The sequence below is a fragment of the Odocoileus virginianus genome, chromosome 9, assembly GCF_023699985.2.
Source record: "Odocoileus virginianus isolate 20LAN1187 ecotype Illinois chromosome 9, Ovbor_1.2, whole genome shotgun sequence".
In the NCBI taxonomy this organism is placed as follows: Eukaryota; Metazoa; Chordata; class Mammalia; order Artiodactyla; family Cervidae; genus Odocoileus; species Odocoileus virginianus.
In genome coordinates this window covers 6,060,945-6,081,641 of record NC_069682.1, presented here as the reverse complement: position 1 = coordinate 6,081,641, position 20,697 = coordinate 6,060,945, and the positions used below count along the sequence as shown (strand labels likewise).

The 20,697-nt window shown below is 42.1% G+C and overlaps 1 protein-coding gene across 4 annotated transcripts in view; it reads left to right on the top strand.

Moving 5' to 3' along the window:
* The window catches only part of TASP1 (taspase 1), a 248,285-nt gene extending 227,840 nt beyond the window's left edge, over positions 1–20,445 (top strand). For all 4 annotated transcript variants that reach the window (XM_070471902.1, XM_070471900.1, XM_070471901.1 and 1 more), the window contains one exon: positions 19,412–20,445. In XM_070471902.1, coding sequence (XP_070328003.1) covers positions 19,412–19,504 — 93 coding nt within the window. In that variant the 3' untranslated portion in view covers positions 19,505–20,445. The remainder of the gene's footprint in view (positions 1–19,411) is intronic.
* Positions 20,446–20,697: the final 252 nt, after the last annotated feature.

The following is a 20,697-nucleotide window of genomic DNA, read 5'->3' as shown; positions in this document are numbered from 1 at the left end:
CTGCAGTTAAGCCATCGTGTATTCTACACAGTATACACATTGTTCTGGGTTGTATTAAGGAAGTTCATGTGATGCTGTTAATAGATTGAAAAATATATTTTACCTAGGACTCAACAATTTGAAAAATAAGGCAGAATTAATAAGGGAAAATGGGCGGGGAAGTTATATCTGGCTCTTCAAATTTTCATGATAAGCTATAAAATTGAATGTGAGACACCCTTGTCAGGAGGGAAAATGCTCTGCAGACAAGGTAGCCCTCTCACCATCCTCTGAATTACTTAGTGTCATTCAGGCATCAGGACGTGGCAGGCCTGCCGGGCCCACAGCCCAGGCCCACTGTGACGCCGCTGCCTCCGCCACCTCTCCTGGAGAGGATGGTGTGCGTGTGGCTGTTGTGTAAGATGAGTGCACAGATGGTGTCAGGTCATATGCCTTCTACGTTCTGTGTCCATCTTGGGAAGTACATAGACATTTTTATTTTCAGAGTTTTCGGGTTCACAACTTCAGTGTCATTTTGATCATTTTATTTGCACGTATCTCTTTAAAATGTTTATAACAAACTTACAAGCTATAATCAAAAGCCCTTAGCACATCTCTGCAAAAAAATGTATAACAAACTTATAAGCTATAATCAAAAACTACAAAACATAAAATTAAGAACTTTAAAATGTCTAATTTGCACTTTGCTGTCTTTCATTTCCCAAATCCTCATTAAAAAAAAAAAAAAAATCCTCTATTTGCTTAGCAAATATACAGAGCCCCCTCCATGGGCCTGGTTGTCTTCTCGGTCCTGAGGAAAGAGCAGTGAACAGATAAAACTCCTTGACCTTCTGAGTTTTTGTCCCAAAGGAGGAGACAGGCAATGAACAAGATAGAGGAGCAAAGTAGATGGCTAGGTAGATAGGGTAAAGTGAAAGTGAGAGTGGCTCAGTTGTGTCCAACTCTTTGTGATCCCATGAACTATACATCCATGGAATTCTCCAGGCCAGAATACTGGAATGGGTAGCCTTTCCCTTCTCCAAGGGATCTTCCCAACCCAGGGATCCTGCATTGCAGGCGGATTCTTTACCAGCTGAGCCACCAGGGAAGCCCAAGAATACTGGGGAGTAGGTAGCCTCTCTCTTCTCCAGCAGATCTTCCCAACCCAGGAATCAAACCAGGGTCTCCTGAATTGCAGGCAGATTCTTTACCAGCTGAGCTATCAGGAAAGTATAGATATGGTAAGGATACAGGAAACATTAGGTAGAGATGGTATTGGTTGTGAACTGCCGGTGAGTGGCCGGTGTAACCCTTCTTGAAAAGGCAGCTTTGAGTACAGATCTGGCAGAAGTGAGCAAGGAGTCACTTGGGCACTGGTGGGGGAAGAGCTTTCTGGGTAGTGAGAATCGCACATGCAATGACCTCGAGGCAGAAACATGCCATGTGGTTGAGGAACAGCAAGGAGGCAAGTGGAGACAGAGAGGATGAGCCAAGGGAAGGGCAGGAGGATTTTAGCTCAGAGAACAAATGCAGCCTGCAACATATGGGGCACTGTTGCATTTTAGTCTGTATCTGTTATGGACTGAATTCTGTCCCCACCAGATTCTTATCTGAAAGCTCTCTCCCCCACTGTAATTTTATATGGAGACAGGGCCTTTAAAAGAAGTGATTAAGCTCAAACAAAGTTTTAAGAATGGGGCCCTAATCCAACAGGATGTCTTCGTAAGAAGAACAAATACCAGAGATTTGCACACACAGAGAACAGACCAGGTGACGATGCTGAGAGCAGACAGCTCCTAGTGAGCCACACAGAGGGGCCTCAGAGGAAACCTACCCTACTGATGCCTTGATCTTGGGCTTCCAGCCTCCAGAACTGTAGGAAAATAATTCTGTTACAGAAGCCCTGGCAGACTAATATGCTGTCCTCACCCTCAGTCATCTATATGAAGAGAATATTCTGCTAGACAGTAAAACTGACCTTGAGCAAACTTTACTAGGTTAACTGACAACAATATTCATTTTGTGTCAGCCCCAAAGGAGCTAACTCATTCTGCAGGTACCATCTTTGACCTAAAACAGGTGAACCTAAAAGTTAGTCATCCAAAACTCAACTATCAAGTCAGTCCAGCCAGTCTTATTCTTGTTGACAGTTTAAAAGCAGCTCTTAAAATTCTCCGATTGTTGTCTTTTTTAACATAGAAGAGTTGACCTTTGGCTGGTGTGAATGAAAAAAATACTGTTCCTTCTATTTCCCTCTCTTTTCTCCCACCCAAAGTCATCCTCCCTCTATAATCTCTTTCTATATTTCTTTAACAAAACTGCCTTCTTAAATTCACAGAAATGATGAGGAGGAGATATTTGGCTGCTTTGGGCAGTTTATTATTCTGAACCCTGAAAAGGAAGTAAAAGAATCTAGTGTTTATCCTTCCTTTCTTATATGCACTTTGTTTTAGAATGCCAAAAGTTGAGAAAGTTCTTTATAGAAGAATTCCAGCTATTTCTGTATTGACAGTAACAGAATCAGGAAACCACCTGTTAGTAACTCTCAAAATAACGGGGCCTAGGCAGTGATTATTAGTGGTTATTCAAACGGGCTAAGCAATGGACTCACTGTTGTAGCACATAGAAGTCAGTGCTATGGCACCAGCTTCTGAGAAAAGAAAAGCTTGTTGCAAGGTCATCCGGCACGGGGCCAGAAAACATGGTTTAAACTTGTCCCCCCATCTGGGATTTGGTCAGACTTTTCTTAGGCAGGGGAGGAGGTTGGTGTGTGGAAGCTCTGCTGGGGCAGGTTGTGATCTGAGGGCTCTGGGGCTTGGCCATTCATGGTAGGGTGTGGGAGAGGGGCTTCAGCACCAGATCTTCTTGGACCAGCAGACCCTCCTCTTCTCAGAGGGCTCTAGAGTTCACCAGGTTGGCTCTAGAGTTCACAGAGTCAGGAAGGGGGAACAACTTTGGTTCCAAGTTGTCTGAGATCAAAAATCTCCTGCATGCTTCTGCTGCATGACTTGGGGTTTCCTTCTGTTGTCCCTGGAAAATAACTTAATATCTTGTTAGAAACAGGACAGGGTCAGTTTGGGGCTGGTTCTGTGGTTGCAAAACCATTAGGTAAAGGTTGAAGGGAGAGCCGTATGATGGAAGGATCAGGCTACCACTGTCTGACCCCAATGGACCAATAGTAGTAACCCGCTGAGAGACAGCCACAGATGTTCAGGCCATCTGAGCACACGCCGTAGGCAGAACACAGCCCCACTAGCGAAAAACTACGAGAGAAGTGTCCTTCTAATGAAGGTAGCTGTGACTTTACTCTGGTGAGGAAATGCAAGGGTTGCCCAGGTTTTCAAGAGTAGCTAGAAATCAAGATGCTTTGTGTGTACCTTCTCTATTTTAAAATTTTTTCTATTATGTTTTGAAAAGTTGGAAATAACCACGTGACTCAAACCAGACAAACTTGTCAGCTCTCCTTTCTGCAGGCTCAAGACATCCTTTTTGTGTTCCACTGTTGTCCTGTTCTGTTTGCCTTCCAGTGTGTGGCCTCTGGAAAGTCTGCCCCACCTCCTTGATCCACATCCGTCCTGTGTCTCTTGACCGCCTGTGGTGTTTGTGGCAGGATATCTGTGATATTGCGATTTACTCTAAAAAGTACATATTTGTTCTTCCTCCATGGTTCCTGACTCACAGCTCCCCACCCTTGGAACTTCTAAGTGAAAAAAGTGATAGGAGTATCTTTTTTTTTTTCTCCATTTATTTTTATTAGTTGGAGGCTAATTACTTTACAATATTGAAGTGGTTTTTGCCATACATTGACATGAATCAGCCATGAATTTACATGTGTTCCCCATCCCGATCCCCCCTCCCACCTTCCTCCCCATCCCATCTCTCTGGGTCTTCCCAGTGCACCAGCCCTGAGCACTTGTCTCATGCATCCAACCTGGGCTGGTGATCTGTTTCACTTTGATAGTATATTTGTTTCAATGCTATTCTCTCAGAACATCCCACCCTCGCCTTCTCCCACAGAGTCCAAAAGTGTGTTCTGTATATCTGTGTCTCTTTTTCTGTTTTGCATATAGGGTTAGCGTGACCATCTTTTTAAATTCCATATATATGTGTTAGTATACTGTATTGGTGTTTATCTTTCTGGCTTACTTCACTCTGTATAATGGGCTCCAGTTTCATCCATCTCATTAGAACTGATTCAAATGAATTATTTTTAATGGCTGAGTAATATTCCATGGTGTATATGTACCACAGCTTCCTTATCCATTCATCTGCTGATGGGCATCTAGGTTGCTTCCATGTCCTGGCTATTATAAATAGTGCTGCGATGAACATTGGGGTGCATGTGTCTCTTCGGATCTGGTTTCCTCAGTGTGTATACCCAGCAGCAGGATTGCTAGGTCATATGGCAGTTCTATTTCCAGTTTTTTAAGGAATCTCCACACTGTTCTCCATAGTGGCTGTACTAGTTTGCATTCCCACCAGCAGTGTAAGAGGGTGCCCTTTTCTCCACACCCTCTCCAGCATTTATTGCTTGTAGACTTTTGGATAGCAGCCATCCTGACTGGCGTGTAATGGTACCTCATTGTGGTTTTGATTTGCATTTCTCTGATAATGAGTGATGTTGAGCATCTTTTCATGTGTTTGTTAGCCATCTGTATGTCTTCCTTGGAGAAATGTCTGTTTAGTTCCTTGGCCCATTTTTTGATTGGGTCATTTATTTTTCTGGAGTTGAGCTGAAGGAGTTGCTTGTATATTTCGGAGATTAATCCTTTGTCTGTTGCTTCGTTTGCTATTATTTTCTCCCAATCTGAGGGCTGTCTTTTCACCTTGCTTAGAGTTTCCTTTGTTGTGCAAAACCTTTTAAGTTTCATTAGGTCCCATTTGTTTATTTTTGCTTTTGTTTCTAAAATTCTGGGATGTGTGTCATAGAGGATGCTGCTGTGATTTATGTTGGAGAGTGTTTTGCCTATGTTCTCCTCTAGGAGTTTTATAGTTTCTGGTCTTACATTTAGATCTTTAATCCATTTTGAGTTTATTTTTGTGTATGGTGTTAGAAAGTGTTCTAGTGTTCATTCTTTTACAGGTGGTTGTCCAGTTTTCCCAGCACCACTTGTTAAAGAGGTTGTCTTGTTTCCATTGTATATCCTTGCCTCCTTTGTCGAAGATAAGGTGTCCATAGGTACGTGGATTTATCTCTGGGCTTTCTATTTTGTTCCATTGATCTATATTTCTGTCTTTGTGCCAGTACCATACTGTCTTGATGACTGTGGCTTTGTACTAGAGCCTGAAGTAAGGCACGTTGATTCCTCCAGTTCCCTTCTTCTTTCTCAAGATTGCTTTGGCTATTCAAGGTTTTTTGTATTTCCATACAAATTGTGAAATTATTTGTTCTAGTTCTGTGAAGAATACCATTGGTAGCTTGATAGGGATTGCATTGAATCTATAGATTGCTTTGGGTAGTATACTCATTTTTACAATATTGATTCTTCCAATCCATGAACACGGTATATTTCTCCATCTATTTGTGTCCTCTTTGATTTCTTTCATCAGTGTTTTATAGTTTTCTATGTATAGGTCTTTTGTTTCTTTAGGTAGATATACTCCTAAGTATTTTATTCTTTTTGTTGCAATGGTGAATGGTATTGTTTCCTTAATTTCGCTTTCTGTTTTCTCATTGTTAGTGTATAGGAATGCAAGGGATTTCTGTGTGTTAATTTTACATCCTGCAACTTTACTATGTTCGTTGATTAGCTCTAGTAATTTTCTGGTAGAGTCTTTAGGGTTTTCTATGTAGAGGATCATGTCATCTGCAAACAGAGAGAGTTTCACTTCTTCTTTTCCTATCTGGATTCCTTTTATTTCTTTTTCTGCTCTGATTGCTGTGGCCAACACTTCCAAAACTATGTTGAATAGTAGTGGTGAGAGTGGGCTCCCTTATCTTGTTCCTGATTTTAGGGGAAATGCTTTCAATTTTTCACCATTGAGGATAATGTTTGCTGTGGGTTTGTCATATATAGCTTTTATTATGTTGAGGTATGTTACTTTTATTCCTGCTTTCTGGAGAGTTTTTATCATAAATGGATGTTGAATTTTGTCAAAGGCTTTCTCTGCATCTATTGAGATAATCATATTGTTTTTATCTTTCAATTTGTTAATGTGGTGTATTACATTGATTGATTTGTGGATATTAAAGAATCCTTGCATTCATGTATGATCATTTTAATATGTTGTTGGATTCTGTTTGCTAGAATTTTGTTAAGGATTTTTGCATCTATGTTCATCAGTGATATTGGCCTGTAGTTTTCTTTTTTGTGGCATCTTTGTCTGGTTTTGGAATTAGGGTGATGGTGGCCTCATAGAATGAGTTTGGAAGTTTACCTTCTTCTGCAATTTTCTGGAAGAGTTTGAGTAAGATAGGTGTTAGCTCTTCTCTAAATTTTTGGTAGAATTCAGCTGTGAAGCCATCTGGTCCTGGGCTTTTGTTTGCTGGAAGATTTCTGATTACAGTTTCGATTTCCATGCTTGTGATGGGTCTGTTAAGATCTTCTATTTCTTCCTGGTTCAGTTTTGGAAAGTTATACTTTTCTAAGAATTTCTCCATTTCTTCCAAGTTGTCCATTTTATTGGCATAGAGCTGCTGGTAGTAGTCTCTTATAATCCTTTGTATTTCATTGTTGTCTGTTGTGATCTCTCCATTTTCATTTCTAATTTTGTTGATCTGGTTCTTCTCCCTTTGTTTCTTAATGAGTCTTGCTAATGATTTGTCGATTTTGTTTATCTTTTCAAAAAACCAGCTTTTAGCTTTGTTGATTTTTGCCATGGTCTCTTTTGTTTCTTTTGCATTTATTTCTGCCCTAATTTTTAAGATTTCTTTCCTTCTACTAACCCTGGAGTTCTTCATTTCTTCCTTCTCTAGTTGCTTTAGGTGTAGAGTTATGTTATTTATTTGACTATTTTCTTGTTTCTTGAGGTAAACCTGTATTGCTATGAACCTTCCCCTTAGCACTGCTTTTACAGTGTCCCATAGATTTTGGGTTGTTGTGTTTTCATTTTCATTCATTTCTATGCATATTTTGATTTCTTTTTTTATTTCTTCTATGATTTGTTGGTTATTCAGAAGCGTGTTATTTAGCCTCCATATGTTTGAGTTTTTAATAGTTTTATTTCCTGTAATTGAGATCTAATCTTACTGGATTGTGGTCAGAAAAGATGACTGGAATGATTTCAATTTTTTTGAATTTACCAAGGCTAGATTTATGGCCCAGGATGTGATCTGTTCTGGAGAAGGTTCCGTGTGCACTTGAGAAAAAAGGTGAAATTGACAGTTTTGGGGTGAAATGTCCTATAGATGTCAATTAGGTCTAGCTGGTCCATTTTGTCATTTAAAGTTTGTTTCCTTGTTAATTTTCTGTTTAGTTGATCTATCCATAGGTGTGGGTGGGGTATTAAAGTCTCCAACTATTATTGTGTTATTGTTAATTTCTCCTTTCATACTCATTAGGATTTGCCTTACATATCGCAGTGCTCCCATGTTGGGTGCATATATATTTATAATTATTATATCTTCTTCTTGGAATGATCCTTTGATCATTATGTAGTGTCCTTCTTTGTCTCTTTTCACAGCCTTTATTTGAAAGTCTATTTTATCTGATATGAGTATTGCAACTCCTGCTTTCTTTTGGTCTCTGTTTGCTTAAAATATTTTTTTCCAGCCCTTCACTTTCAGTCTCTATGTGTCCCTTGTTTTGAGGTGGGTCTCTTGTAGACAGCATATATAGGGGTCTTGTTTTTGAATCCATTTAGCCAGTCTTTGTCTTTTGGTTGGGGCATTCAACCCATTTACATTTAAGGTAATTATTGATAGGTATGGTCCCGTTGCCATTTACTTTGTTGTTTTGGGTTCATGTTTATATAACCTTTCTGTGTTTCCTATCTAGAGAAGATCCTTTAGCATTTGTTGAAGAGTGGTTTGGTGCTGCTGAATTCTCTCAACTTTTGCTTGTTTGTAAAGCTTTTGAATTCTCCTTCATATCTGAATGAGATCCTTGCTGGGTACAGTAATCTGGGTTGTAGGTTATTCTCTTTCATTACTTGAAGTGTGTCCTGCCATTCCCTTCTGGCCCGAAGGGTTTCTATTGATAGATCAGCTGTTATCCTTATGGGAATCCCTTTGTGTGTTATTTGTTGTTTCTCTCTTGCTGCTTTTAATATTTGCTCTTTGTGTTTGATCTTTGTTAATTTGATTAATATGTCTCTTGGGGTGTTTCGCCTTGGGTTTATCCTGTTTGGGACTCTCTGGGTTTCTTGGACTTGGGTGGCTATTTCCTTCCCCATTTTAGGGAAGTTTTCAGCTATTATCTCCTTGAGCATTTTCTCATGGCCTTTCTTTTTGTCTTCTTCTTCTGGGACTCCTATTATTCGAATGTTGGGGCATTTCACATTGTCCCAGAGGTCCCTGAGGTTGTCCTCATTTCTTTTGATTCTTTTTTCTTTTTTCCTCTCTGCTTCATTTATTTCCACCATTTTATCTGCTACCTCACTTATCCTGTCTATGCCTCTGTTATTCTACTATTGGTTCCCTCCAGAGTGTTTTTGATCTCATTTATTGCATTATTCATTTTTAATTGACTCTTTTTTATTTCTTCTAGGTCTTTGTTAAACATTTCTTTCATCTTTTCAGTCCTTGCCGCCAGGCTACTTATCTGTAACTCCATTTTGTTTTCAAGATTTTGGATCATTTTTATTATCATTATTCTAAATTCTTTTTCAGGTAGATTCCCTATCTCCTCTTTTGTTTGGCTTGGTGGGCATTTTTCATGTTCCTTTACCTGCTGGGTGTTTCTCTGCCTTTTCATCTTTTTTAGATTACTGTGTTTGGAGTGGCCTTTCTGTATTCTGGTGCTCTGTGGTTCATTTTTATTGTGGAGGTTTCTCCCAATGGGTGGGGTTTCATGATTGGCTTGTCAAGGTTTCCTGGTTAGGGAAGCTTGCGTCGGTGTTCTAGTGCATGGAACTGGATTTCTTCTCTCTGGAGTGCAATGGAGTGTCCAGTAGTGAGTTTTGAGATGGGTCTATGTGTTTGGTGTGACTTTGGGCAGCCTGTATGTTGACACTCAGGGCTATGTTCCTGTGTTGCTGGAGAATTTGCTTGGTATGTCTTGCTCTGAAACTTACTGGCTCTTGGGTGGTGGTTGGTTTCAGTGTAGGTATGGAGGCTTTTGGATGGTCCCTTATTACTTAATGTTCCCTGTAGTCAGAAGTTTTCTGGTGTTCTCAGGTTTTGGGCTTAAGTCTCCTGCCTCTGGGTTTCAGTCTTATTCTTCCAGTAGCCTCAAGACTTCTCCAACTATACAGCACTGATAATAAAACTTCTAGGTTAATGGTGAAAAGATTCTCCACAGTGAGGGACACCCAGAGAGGTTCACAGAGTTACATGAAGAAGAGGAGAGGGAGGAGGGAGATAGAGATGAGCAGGAGGAGAAAAAGGGGGGACTCAAGAGGAGAGAGACAGACCTACACCGTATTCTGTTCCCTAGATGTTCTCTGTAGCCCAGAACACCCACAGAGATCCCCAGAATTGGATTGAGAAGAGAAGGGGGAGGGAGGAAATAGAGGTGATCTGGGGGAGAAAAAGGAGCGTCAAAAGGGGAAGAGAGTGATCATCACACTCCTGAGGAAAAATGGGAACTGAACATTGGATTCTTAAATGTCCAAAATTGATATCAAATACTCAAAAACAAAGAATTAAAAATCTAGAGTAGAGGTTAGACTCTTAAAAATACAATATTAAAAACAAAAACAAAAAATTTAAGAAATTTATATGTAGTTCACTTTAAAAGTAGGGTCTTTTTTTTTTTTCACAAGGTTATAGTGAAATAAAAATGAAAATTAAGGAGTAATAGAGGACTTTAAAAGAAAATAACAGAAAATGAAAATTAAGGAGTAATAGAGAAGTAATAGGGAATTTTAAAAGAAAATAAAAAATATATAATTAAAAAAAAGAAAAAAAAATTTTAATTAAAAAAACAAAAAATAGTAAAAAATATATCTAGGAATTTCTCTGGAGCTGTTGAGGGCAGTATGGGTTTGGTTCAGTTTCAGATAGCTCCTTGTTCCAGCTTACACTTCTCGATATCTATAGGCCCCTTCCAGAGAAGTCGGTGTTAATCTGTTGCACCAGTCACTTCTGAAGCGGTTCCCTTTGTTTATTTGGCTTCTGTTTGCTGGTCTCTTCAGTGTCTAATTCCGCCCTGACACAAGCGGGCAGAGGTGGTCTCTTGTTTAGGTTCGCTTGTTCAGTCCTGCTGTGGGGAGGGAGGGGCGCTGCAGACAAATATCACTGGCCTGTGTGGGGAGGACCCGCAGTGTTCCGGTCACACTGGGTTTGCCCCCGCTCATGGCGTGTGTGTTTTCCCCATCTACACTGCTCAGGCTCCAGGCTGCTCTACAGGGAGCGGGCCCTGCATTGCGTGCGGTCCCAGTTTTTGGGTACTCCACAAAAGCACAGACTCGGTTGGGCCTGCGTATTGTGCCTTCCCCAGCCTGAGCAGCTCAGGCCGCTAGGAGCCCGACGGGCGCACTCTCCCCGGGTGCGGTGCGCCTTATCCTCTCCGTGGTCCCAGCCTCAAGTTCCCTCGCGCAGGTCGGGTTCGCCTTGTGTCTATTCTGGGGAGCTGGTCTCTAGCTGCGACCCTCCGGGCAGATGTCAACCATCCAGAATCTCAGGAAGTCTTTGGTTAGAAACTGGGAACCTGTTTGCAATTTGGTAGGGGATGCCGTCTCTGGGCCCGCGTTTGCCCCTTTCCCCTCCCCCCTGCCTCCTGCCTCCCAGCGGGGGATGGGCCCATCTGCCGCCAGCGAGCTCTTCTCTGGAATTGCTCAGTCCTTCCTTTGTTCCTAAGCAAGGCCGCCCGCTCCCCTCCGTTCAGGCCCCACTTGCTGACGGCGGATGCGAGCATCTGGGGTACTTTTCTGCTCGGAGTTGCTTTTAGGCATGTAATCTGTGGGTTTTATTTATTTTTCCTCCTGGTTAGGTTGCCCTCCGAGATTCGAAAACTTGCCCAAGACCCGCCAGTGAGAGGGTTTCCTGGTGTTTGGAAACTTCCTCTATTACGACTCCCTTCCCGGGACTGGTCTCTGTCCCTAGCTCTTTTGTCTCTCTTTTTATCTTTTATATTTTGTCCTACCTCCTTTCGAAGACAATGGGCTGCTTTTCTGGGCGCCTGATGACCTCAGCTAGCGATCAGAAGTTGTTTTGTGGAGTTTGCTCAGCATTCAAATGTTTTTTCGATGAATTTGTAGGGGAGAAAGTGGTCTCCCCGTCCTATTCCTCCGCCATCTTGGCTCCTCTAGGAGTATCTTTTGTTATAGTATTTGATCTTTAGTCTTCAGCCTCGCTTCAGAGACATAAAGGTGAAATGAGTATCTTGTTATTCACAGCAAGACGCTTTCAACCATACCTGAGTTTATTTTAATGAGGTGGCTTTTGGAAAACCCCAAGATAGCCTAAGACTGGGGTCTGGTTACCAGGGGAACCAACCCTGTAGGTAGAGGGTTGGGAATTCCAGCCCCACCCCTGACCTGTGGGGAGGGGAGGGGGGCTGGAGGTGGACTTCAGTCACCATGACCAGTAATTCAGTTATTCATACCTATGTAATGATGCCTCCCTAAAAATCCCAGAATTGCAATGTTCTGAGGGCTTCTGAGAATATGAATGTAGAGATCTGGGGAGACTGGTGCCTTCAGAGAAGGCATGGGAGGCTCAAGCCTCTGCCTACCTTCCTTACCCGTGTATCTCTTTTATCTGGCTGTTTCTGAATTATATCCTCTTGCAATAATGTAAACTATTTTCCTGAGTTTTGTCAGTTGCTCTAGCAAATTAACCAAACCCGAGGATAGGGTGGTGGGAATCTCCTACTTACAGCTGATTTATAGCTGGGGCCAGAAGTGCCGTTGACAATCTGGACCAGCTATTGGCATCTGGACTTGTGGGGAGGAGGTCTGTGTGACTGAGTTCTTAACCCATGGGGACTGACTATCTCCTGGTAGATAGTGTCAAGATTGAGTTAAAATGTAGGACAATATCCACAGTTTGCCTGTGTGCTAAGTCACTTCAGGTGTGTCCAACTCTTTGCGACCCTATGGACTGTTGCCCATCAGGCTCTGGCAAGAATACTGGAGTGGGTTGCTATGCCCTCCTCCAGGGGATCTTCCCAACCCTGGAATTGATCCTGTGGCTTTTACATCTCCTGCATTGGCAGACATATTCTTTACCACTCTTGTCACCTGAAAGTGAAAGTCACTCAGTCGTGTTTGACTCTTTGTGACCCCATGGACTATACAGTCTATGGAATTCTCCAGGCCATAATACTGGAGTGGGTAGCCTTTCCCTTCTCCAGGGATCTTCCCAACCCAGGGATTGAACCCAGGTATCCTGCAATGCAGGTGGATTCTTTATTAGCTGAGCTACAAGGGAAGCCCAAGAATACTGGAATGGATAGCCTATCCCTTCTCCAGCGGATCTTCTTGACCCAGGAATTGAATTGGGGTCTCCTGCATTGCAGGCGTATTCTTTATCAACTGAGCTATCAGGGAAGCCCCTCGTCACTTGGGAAGGCCCCATTATCCGCAGACTTGAATTAATTGCTTGCTGGTGTTGGAAAACGCACATTGGAGTATTGTAAACTCTTGGTGTATGATCATGTGCCTTTGTTAATGGTTTTCTGATCATTTTATATGGCCTTACTTGTCTTCCCAACAACATAACATGTTCTTAAAAGGAAATTTTCCAGTATTCTATCACTTTGGTTTCCTCTGTAGCACCCAAGCATGTTGAGCTGATTGTTTTTGAACCTTAGAAGATTAGTGATACAGCAGACTGGTATATAACAAAGCCCTTAGTAGTTAGTAAATACTCAGCAATTGTTAATTGTTGTATCAGTGACAGCAAAACAGCAGCATCAGAGTATTGGCCAAACAGTGTCCATTTTCTTCAGTGTTACCTTTTAGCATGCAGCTAATTTTTCATTAAAATATCTCATCCTATTTTTGAAGAATATCAAACATTTCAAATAGAATTTCCTCATTCTGGGATGTCAAATAATCTGTCAGATTGTCCTGTATGATCTTTTGTGTTTGACAATGCTGTGTGTGTTTGAATAACAAGAATCTAACAGTTACTGGCATGAGCTCTCATTGCATCAGTGTCTTGTACAGTCCTTGTCAACCTGATGACAAGTGTTGCTATCTCCATTTTGGAGATGGGGGCCCGAGAAGTTAAGTAACCAGCAGAAGTTACACAGAACATACGAAGCCTGGGTGGAATCATTGTTGGTTAAGATAGCTCCAGCTGCTGTAACAAGAAACCCCAGAATATATATGTACAATTGTTTAAACACAATGAGAAGCATGTTTCTCATTCACATAAAATACAGCTTGGAGTTTCTGATTAGCAGAGGACTCTCTTCCAAACTATAATTCAGGGTCCCAGGTTCCTTACATCACATAGGCCTCAGGTCATCAGAGAAAGCACAAGGAGAGTGGTTTATAAAATGATGAAGCCTGATTGGTTTATAAGCCTGATTGCAATCATGAAGCCACACTGAAGTGACTGCAAAAAGAGGCTGGGAGATGTAGTCCAGTGTTGTGTCCATGAAGAAGAGTGGCCCAGAATCCAAGGTGCTCTGGATTCTTAGTCAGTGACTGGTGAAAAAACTTGTTTTTGTTTTCTTAAAAAAACAGAAACCAAACTCTCAGAATTATGAAACCAATGAATAAAACATTTCCAAGAGCTTTGTGTTTTTTTGAGCTATTAATATGTCTGTCTATATTTTATTTTCCTGACCCCACCAAAGGAGGATAATAACTTGTCTAAGAGAATCTTCCTTCCTTGACTGCTGTGGCAGATCTCAAGCAACTCTCTGGCGAGTGGAAACATGGATTAAAATATAACCACTAAATAGAGGCTTTGAGACTTTCAAAATTAAATTGTGTGCTTGTAGTTTTCCTGGAAACCACAAAAAAGCAGTCACTAAGGTGGTCTTAAAAGATTTAAAGACATGAGTATGAATGATAGGAGTCTCGGCTACTACTTAGATTGTGATTAGGACATCAAACAATTATATGATTTCTGTATTATATTTTTCTTTTTCTCATTTTGAAGTCTTCAGGCTAAATACATCATTATACAATGCTTTTTGTTTTAATAGAAAAAAACACAACCCTAATATTATTGGCTTTGGACAGACAGTCTATAAAGTGATAGTTCTTCTAGGAGTGTTAACATCAAGGATCTGTCTGGCCATTCAGGGAATTAAGAAAGCAGAGAATTCTAACTCTAAGGCTGTTGGGTTCCATTAGTGTGGAGCTATTAGCATCTTCAGAATCTAAGTTTCCATCTCCATTCTAATACCATAATCACTTGCAAAGTGGGGAAATGGAACCTGTCCATGCTTCTTAAAAATATATTTAAAAACAATCTTCACTGTAACAAATTAGTGTGACTGACTTTTTAACCAAACTGACTGGTCACACAAGTGAAAACGCTTGAGATTCTTTGTACATAAATATAGCCCCAAAGGGTATGTTCTAGTCACTTCTCCAATCAGTGAACATTTCTAGAATATGCTTGTGTCAGACACTCTGACAAGTGCAGGGAACACAGAGGAGTGTGTGCAAGACAAACTCTCGCCTTCACTGGGCTTTCAACTACAGAGACTCAAAAATTCCAAACAAACCAAAACCTGAACAGTTGCATCGAAAACCGTGAAATGCTCAGCTGGGAGTTGTAGGAGCTAGAAGAAGAGCTTCTAGATCGAGGGGAGGGTCCCGTTAAGGTCTTCTTTCCTGGAGAAAGAACTGAAGAGGCTACGAGACACAGAATCCTTGTTAGAGCAGTGTGTGAGTGGGGCGTTCCCTGGGAATGGAGGGAGAAGACCCAAAACGCCGCTGCTTTGGCATCTGCTGTTTTCACTTGTTATTTCTCATAGTTCTGAATTCCAGTACAGTACTTTGCTACTTTGGTTTTAAAGATACTGTGTTAAGTTCTTACACTTGTAGGACACACGCGAGTCTGCACAGTCCTTATACACTCTGTAAAATACTTCGCTGCACTTTAAAATGCTGACATGCAAGTTCATTGTAGACAGTGGTCTATTTTTAGGCTTGAGGAATTCAAGCCCACTTCTCCAGAACTTTTAGAGATAAACACTCATATAAAATATTCTCTTAAACAGCCCCCACTGTTTATAATGTCATTTGATGCTCTGTTGAAATCTCTACAGAAAGCATCAAATACTTGGCTCTAACTTTTCCAGGCCAAGGTCATATTTTCTGATGAGTTTGAAGATCATGTTGACGGATGAAACTGGTGAAGTGTTGACATATGTTTGGATGATTAATCATTTTATTCCTCTCAACACCAAAATCATGCCCAGTGTGTTTTGTAATTGACTTGGTGATAATTTCGGAAAGAGATAATCCTGAGAAGTTAATCTTAACAGCTTGTTTGTCTGAGTGAGCATTTCTGTGTACAGCTCAATTTATATAAATCTCAATGTATTTTTTAATTATTTTGCCCATGTATCATTAATAAATATCTCAAGACCATTGTCATCTTTTCAAATTCCTTTTTCTCTTCCTTCCTAACTCTCCTTGATACTTTGTGGTTTAGCTCAGTTTATTTAGATGTTTTTCTGTCATAAGCTTGGCGGGGCTGGGAGTGTTAGAAGTGAGTTTGGATTGGCCATTTGTGTTTCTGTAGATCTCAAGGGATTGTTATCAAGTCCCCTGGCCTCCTAGTTTCTACCTTCTAATTCTGGGTCTTTTTCATACTCAAAAGAAAATCAATTACTTTAAGACAGACATCCCCCTGGTCAAGTTACAGGCTGTCTGCTTGGACATGCGGTCACTCTTTGATCTTTTAAAAATTAATTTATTCTCTGTTGCCTCTGGTGCCTGGCCTGCCAGGAAGTCTCATTGGGTTCTCTCTGTATCTCCAGGAAACATGAGGATAAATTTTCCTCTAAACTTCTCTTTTAGGGACAGATATCTTAAGTAATGTGATTGGAAATTTTCAACCTATTTGTGAACAGAACCTGGTGTTAATGTTTCTCCATTGAGGTCTGCACTGTGGGTTCATTCCAGCCACTAATGCCATGTTCTAGAATACAGTTCTATACCAGGAAGAAAATTGTCATTTCTGCTTCTTTTGTTAAAATTATGCTAAAACATATATAACACCCACAGGGTCGCAAAGAGTTGGACATTCCTGAAGCAGCTTAGCACTCGCACACACATGCATACACAACATGAAATTTACCACTGTAACCATTTCAGGTGTACTCTGCAGTGGCACTTACCTAGACAGCATATTAAAAAGCAGAGACATTACTTTGCCAACAAAGGTCCGTCTGGTCAAGGCTATGGTTTTTCCAGTGGTCATATATGGATGTAAGTGTTTGACTGTCAGGAAAGCTGAGCGCCAAAGAATGGATGCTTTTGAACTATGGTGTTGGAGAAGACTCTTGAGAGTCCTTTGGACTGCAAGGAGATCCAACCAGTCCATCCTAAAGGAGATCAGTCCTGGGTGTTCATTGGAAGGTCTGATGCTGAAGCTGAAACTCCAGTACTTTGGCCACCTCATGTGAAGAGTTGACTCATTGGAAAAGATGCTGATGCTGGGAGGGATTGGGAGCAGGAGAAGGGGATGACAGAGGATAAGATGGTTGGATGGCATCACTGACTCGATGGGCGTGAGTTTGAGTGAACTCCGGGAGTTGGTGATGGACAGGGAGGCCTGGCATGCTGCAATTCATGGGGTTGCAAAGAGTCGGACACAACTGGGCGACTGAACTGAACTGAACTGATGCAGTGGCAGTACGTTTACCTTGTTGTGCAACCATCACCCCCTCCATCTCCAGAACTTTTCACCTTCTCAGACTGAAACTGTGCCCGTTAATGAATGACTCCCTAATTCTGCCTCCCTCCAGCCCCTGTCAACCACCATCCTGCTTCCCATCTCTGAATTTTGACTTCTAGGTGCCTCATACAAGTGGAACCGTGCAATATTTGTCCTTTTGTGTCTGGCTTATTTCACTGAGTTTCCCTGGTAGCTCAGAGGTTAAAGCATCTGCCTGCAATGTGGGAGACCGAGGTTTGATCCCTGGGTTGGGAAGATCCCCTGGAGAAGGAAATGGCAACCCACTGCAGTATTCTCTCCTGGAGAATCCCATGGATGGAGGAGCCTGGTAGGCTACAGTCCATAGGGTCGCAGAGTTGGACACGACTGAGTGACTTCACTTCATTTTATTTCACTGAGCTTAGTGTCTTCAGAGCTGACCCATGTTGTGCCATGTGTCAGAATGTCAGTTCTTTTTAAAGCTGAATATTCCATTGTATGTCCAGACCAGGTTTTGCTTATTGATATCTTGATGGACATTGGGTTGCTTGCTTCTACGTTTTGGCTATTGTGAATAAAGCTGTTATGAGCCTTGTGTACAAATATCTGAATCCCTGCTTTTACTTGTTTTGGGTATATGCTGTGATGTGGAATTGTTAGATCATATGATAATTCCATGTTTAATTTATTGAGGAACCGCTATATAGTTTTCCACCTTCTTGATCCCTATTGTAATCACATGACCATATCCTGGCTGAAGAGGGTGAGATGCGGATGAAGGGGCCTAAGGGGCTTCTCTCTCCAGGATTGTCTTTGGTTAGAATGTTCCTTTTAATTGATGAATGATGCCTGAGGAAAAAATTCTTTGGCTTCATGCTAATGAATTCCTGAAAGAATAAAAGGCCCCATAGCACTGAACTGTGGGAATTGGGATTTGAGCCTTAGGCAGCTGATTGTGAGGAGTGCTGCTGGGTAGCAGACTCAGATGCCACGTGTTGTCTTCAAAATCCTCCCCCTCGGTTAATGAGACACCAGCAAGAAACAGCGGTCCACAAGCGTGTCTTCCTGTGGACTTCCCAGTATAATGCATCCGTACTCATAAGATACCCCCAGGTACAACCCTCAGATGCAAGCAATAATGAGGCCAGACTCTGGGACGTGGTGCCACAGGTGTGGGTGTGGCAGGTGAGCTCAGCGATAACCCCCTCCCAGGAGATGCCACAGTGCCTGCCATGTGCAGATCTCCACCCCAGAGCTAACAGACCTCCGTCCCACAGGTTACAGGTGGCTTCCTGCCTTGCACACAGAAACACTAGGTACCCAGAGAACATTTTCTGTTTTCCAGAACTTTCAAAATTGCTGACTATGTCAGTTGCTCTCACTGGACTTGTGCAGTGAGACCTAAGAATTAAAATCAATTAGCCTCCGTGTTGTTCCAGCTAAACCATGTGCTTGCGTCATCTTTGGTTGTGCAAGAGGATGTCACCCCCACCCCAGGCTTGGCCACCTCCCCAGCTGCATCCAGCGACTGCACTCTGGGACTTGAGCTCCCCTCGGTTCAGTCCTTAGGAGAAGCTTGTGTAGAGAAGCAGAATCAGAGAGGATTATCTGAAGGATATACAGTCCCTCTGTTCTTCTTAGAAACTCCAACATTTATCTATCCCTGGATTAAGAGAGATCATCCAAAAAAAAAAGGAATTCCTGGCTGACCCCTCATGGAAGAAATTTGCCTGCTGGCCTCCTTTGCGTGCTGCTGTAATACACAGCCTTGCAAAGCCCCTTATTCTCCGACCGCAGTCTTCACCCGTCCGCCGTATGCGGTGCCTGCTGCGGGTAAGGCCCTGCAAGAGGGGTAGCTCCCCGGACCCCATGCCAGGAAGTCTCCTCCTCTGAGCAGTTGGTCCGTGTGATCCCATCCTACCACCTGGACCCCTGTCTGCTTGTTGCCCCCGGGAAGCTCCGAGACCAGGCAGCCCTCTGCCTCCAGCGCAGGGGCAGAGCTCAGGCTCGATTTAGTGTGAACTCATGCTTGTCTTTAACTTATTTTGTAAGTTCTTCTTTTTCTTTTTTTCATTCCCTCACTTAGGTGAGGTTGTTGAGTGGTCTGATTTTTGTAAGCTGCTTAACTCTTAAGGAGTAAACTGAGGGAATAAACACGGATCAGCTGTTCTCAGTTTTCAATGTTTAGAGGACAACATGTATATCAATTGCCAGTTTCGGGTAGCTGGAATATGTGCAGTATAGTTGGCTTGAAAACCATTCTTGTTCTGAGTATGACTAAACCCTAAGCTCCATGCTGTCCCGATCTCGGAATCTTCCCCAGCCAGTGCTGTGCTTGGCATGTAGTAGGTGCTCAGTTAACATACCCTAAGATGTGAACAGGATCTGTCTGCCTCTGAGTTACCCACCAGCACAGCAGGAGATTCTCGGAGCAAAGAGAAGCCAAGATTCTCTGGTGTGTTCTACCCCTTCGTCGCACGTGGAGGGGAGGGAACACAGCTGGCGCCTCTAACAGTCTTGTCTCCTCCTCCGCAGACTCATATTTCCAGACTCCCTCCTGGTGCGGTGGCCGGACAGTCCGTGGCCATTGAAGGTGGGGTCTGCCGCCTGGAGAGCCCGGTGAGCTGAGCCTTCCAGCGGACCCCAGAGCGTCGAGGGCATCACCGAACCCGAGCTCCATGGGCTTCTAACGAAGCTGGATGTTTTACCTTCCTCATTTCATAACTTCTGTCGCAGCCTCTTGCGTCCGTCGCGACACTAGTGCTGCTGTAGTTAGCGCTTGGCGACACGCGGGTCTTGGGCGGGCGAGTGGGATGCTGTGTGTGTGAGTGCGTGTGCGTGTGTGTGCTCGCTTCTTCAATGAATTAGAAACTCCTTCTTATTATGTAACCTCAGACCAGGAATGATTAAATCATCTTCCCAAAATGTGTGCTTTAACTGTTTACAGGTAAAACCTAAAGTTGCAGGAAACGGTTGATTTCACAAAGCGGTACGGACTGTGTTGATGTAACATGTAATGTGTCTGAAACTGCAGAGTAAATCTGCTTGTTGCAGTGATTGACAGTGGCGTGCTCCTGATCACAGTGCTAGTAACCAAGTGTTTTTATTTGTTAGCCAGTTTAAGTGGATCCTGTGGTGACTTAAACTGCTGTTCTCATCCCTCATATGGGGCATTTTTCTTTAACAAAGAATGGTTTCAGTGAAACAATCTAGCAGAGAATTAAGGTCAGAACCTTTTTAAATAATAGTCTTATTGATAAAGTTTGTACTTCCTTCCTCAAGCTTTTCTAAGCTTAAATCCTGCATAGCTTCGAGCTGTGTGTACTGTATTATGAAAGAATATGTAAAGAGAACATACAGTAATGCAGTCCTTAATCTGTGTATAATGGAATGTTATTTACAATGTAACACTGTAAATAAGAAAGCAAAATTTATGGGAAAATTCAATATTATCTTTGTTTCTTGTTTAAATATATTTTTAAGATAAAAGGCACAAAAATAAAAGAAGCATATTACTGGATATAGGTGTGTGATTCTCCTCTGACTAATAAATTATCTTTTGAATCCTAGAGTGGAGAGTTGTTTTTTATTTTGTTTGTAAAAAGTTTACTTTTTCCAGAAATCATACGCCAGATCATATTTCCAGAAGTCGTATGCCTCTAGCTGTGCTTCTAATTGTTCAAAATCCAGTTTTATTTCTTTGTTATTAGACTGGACACCAGCAAGATGAAAGATGAACTTAGTGCATGATTGTGTGGTCAATGTAGAAGTCCCTAAAATTTCCACTGTAATTTGATTTAAAAAAAAAATAATGAAGGAAA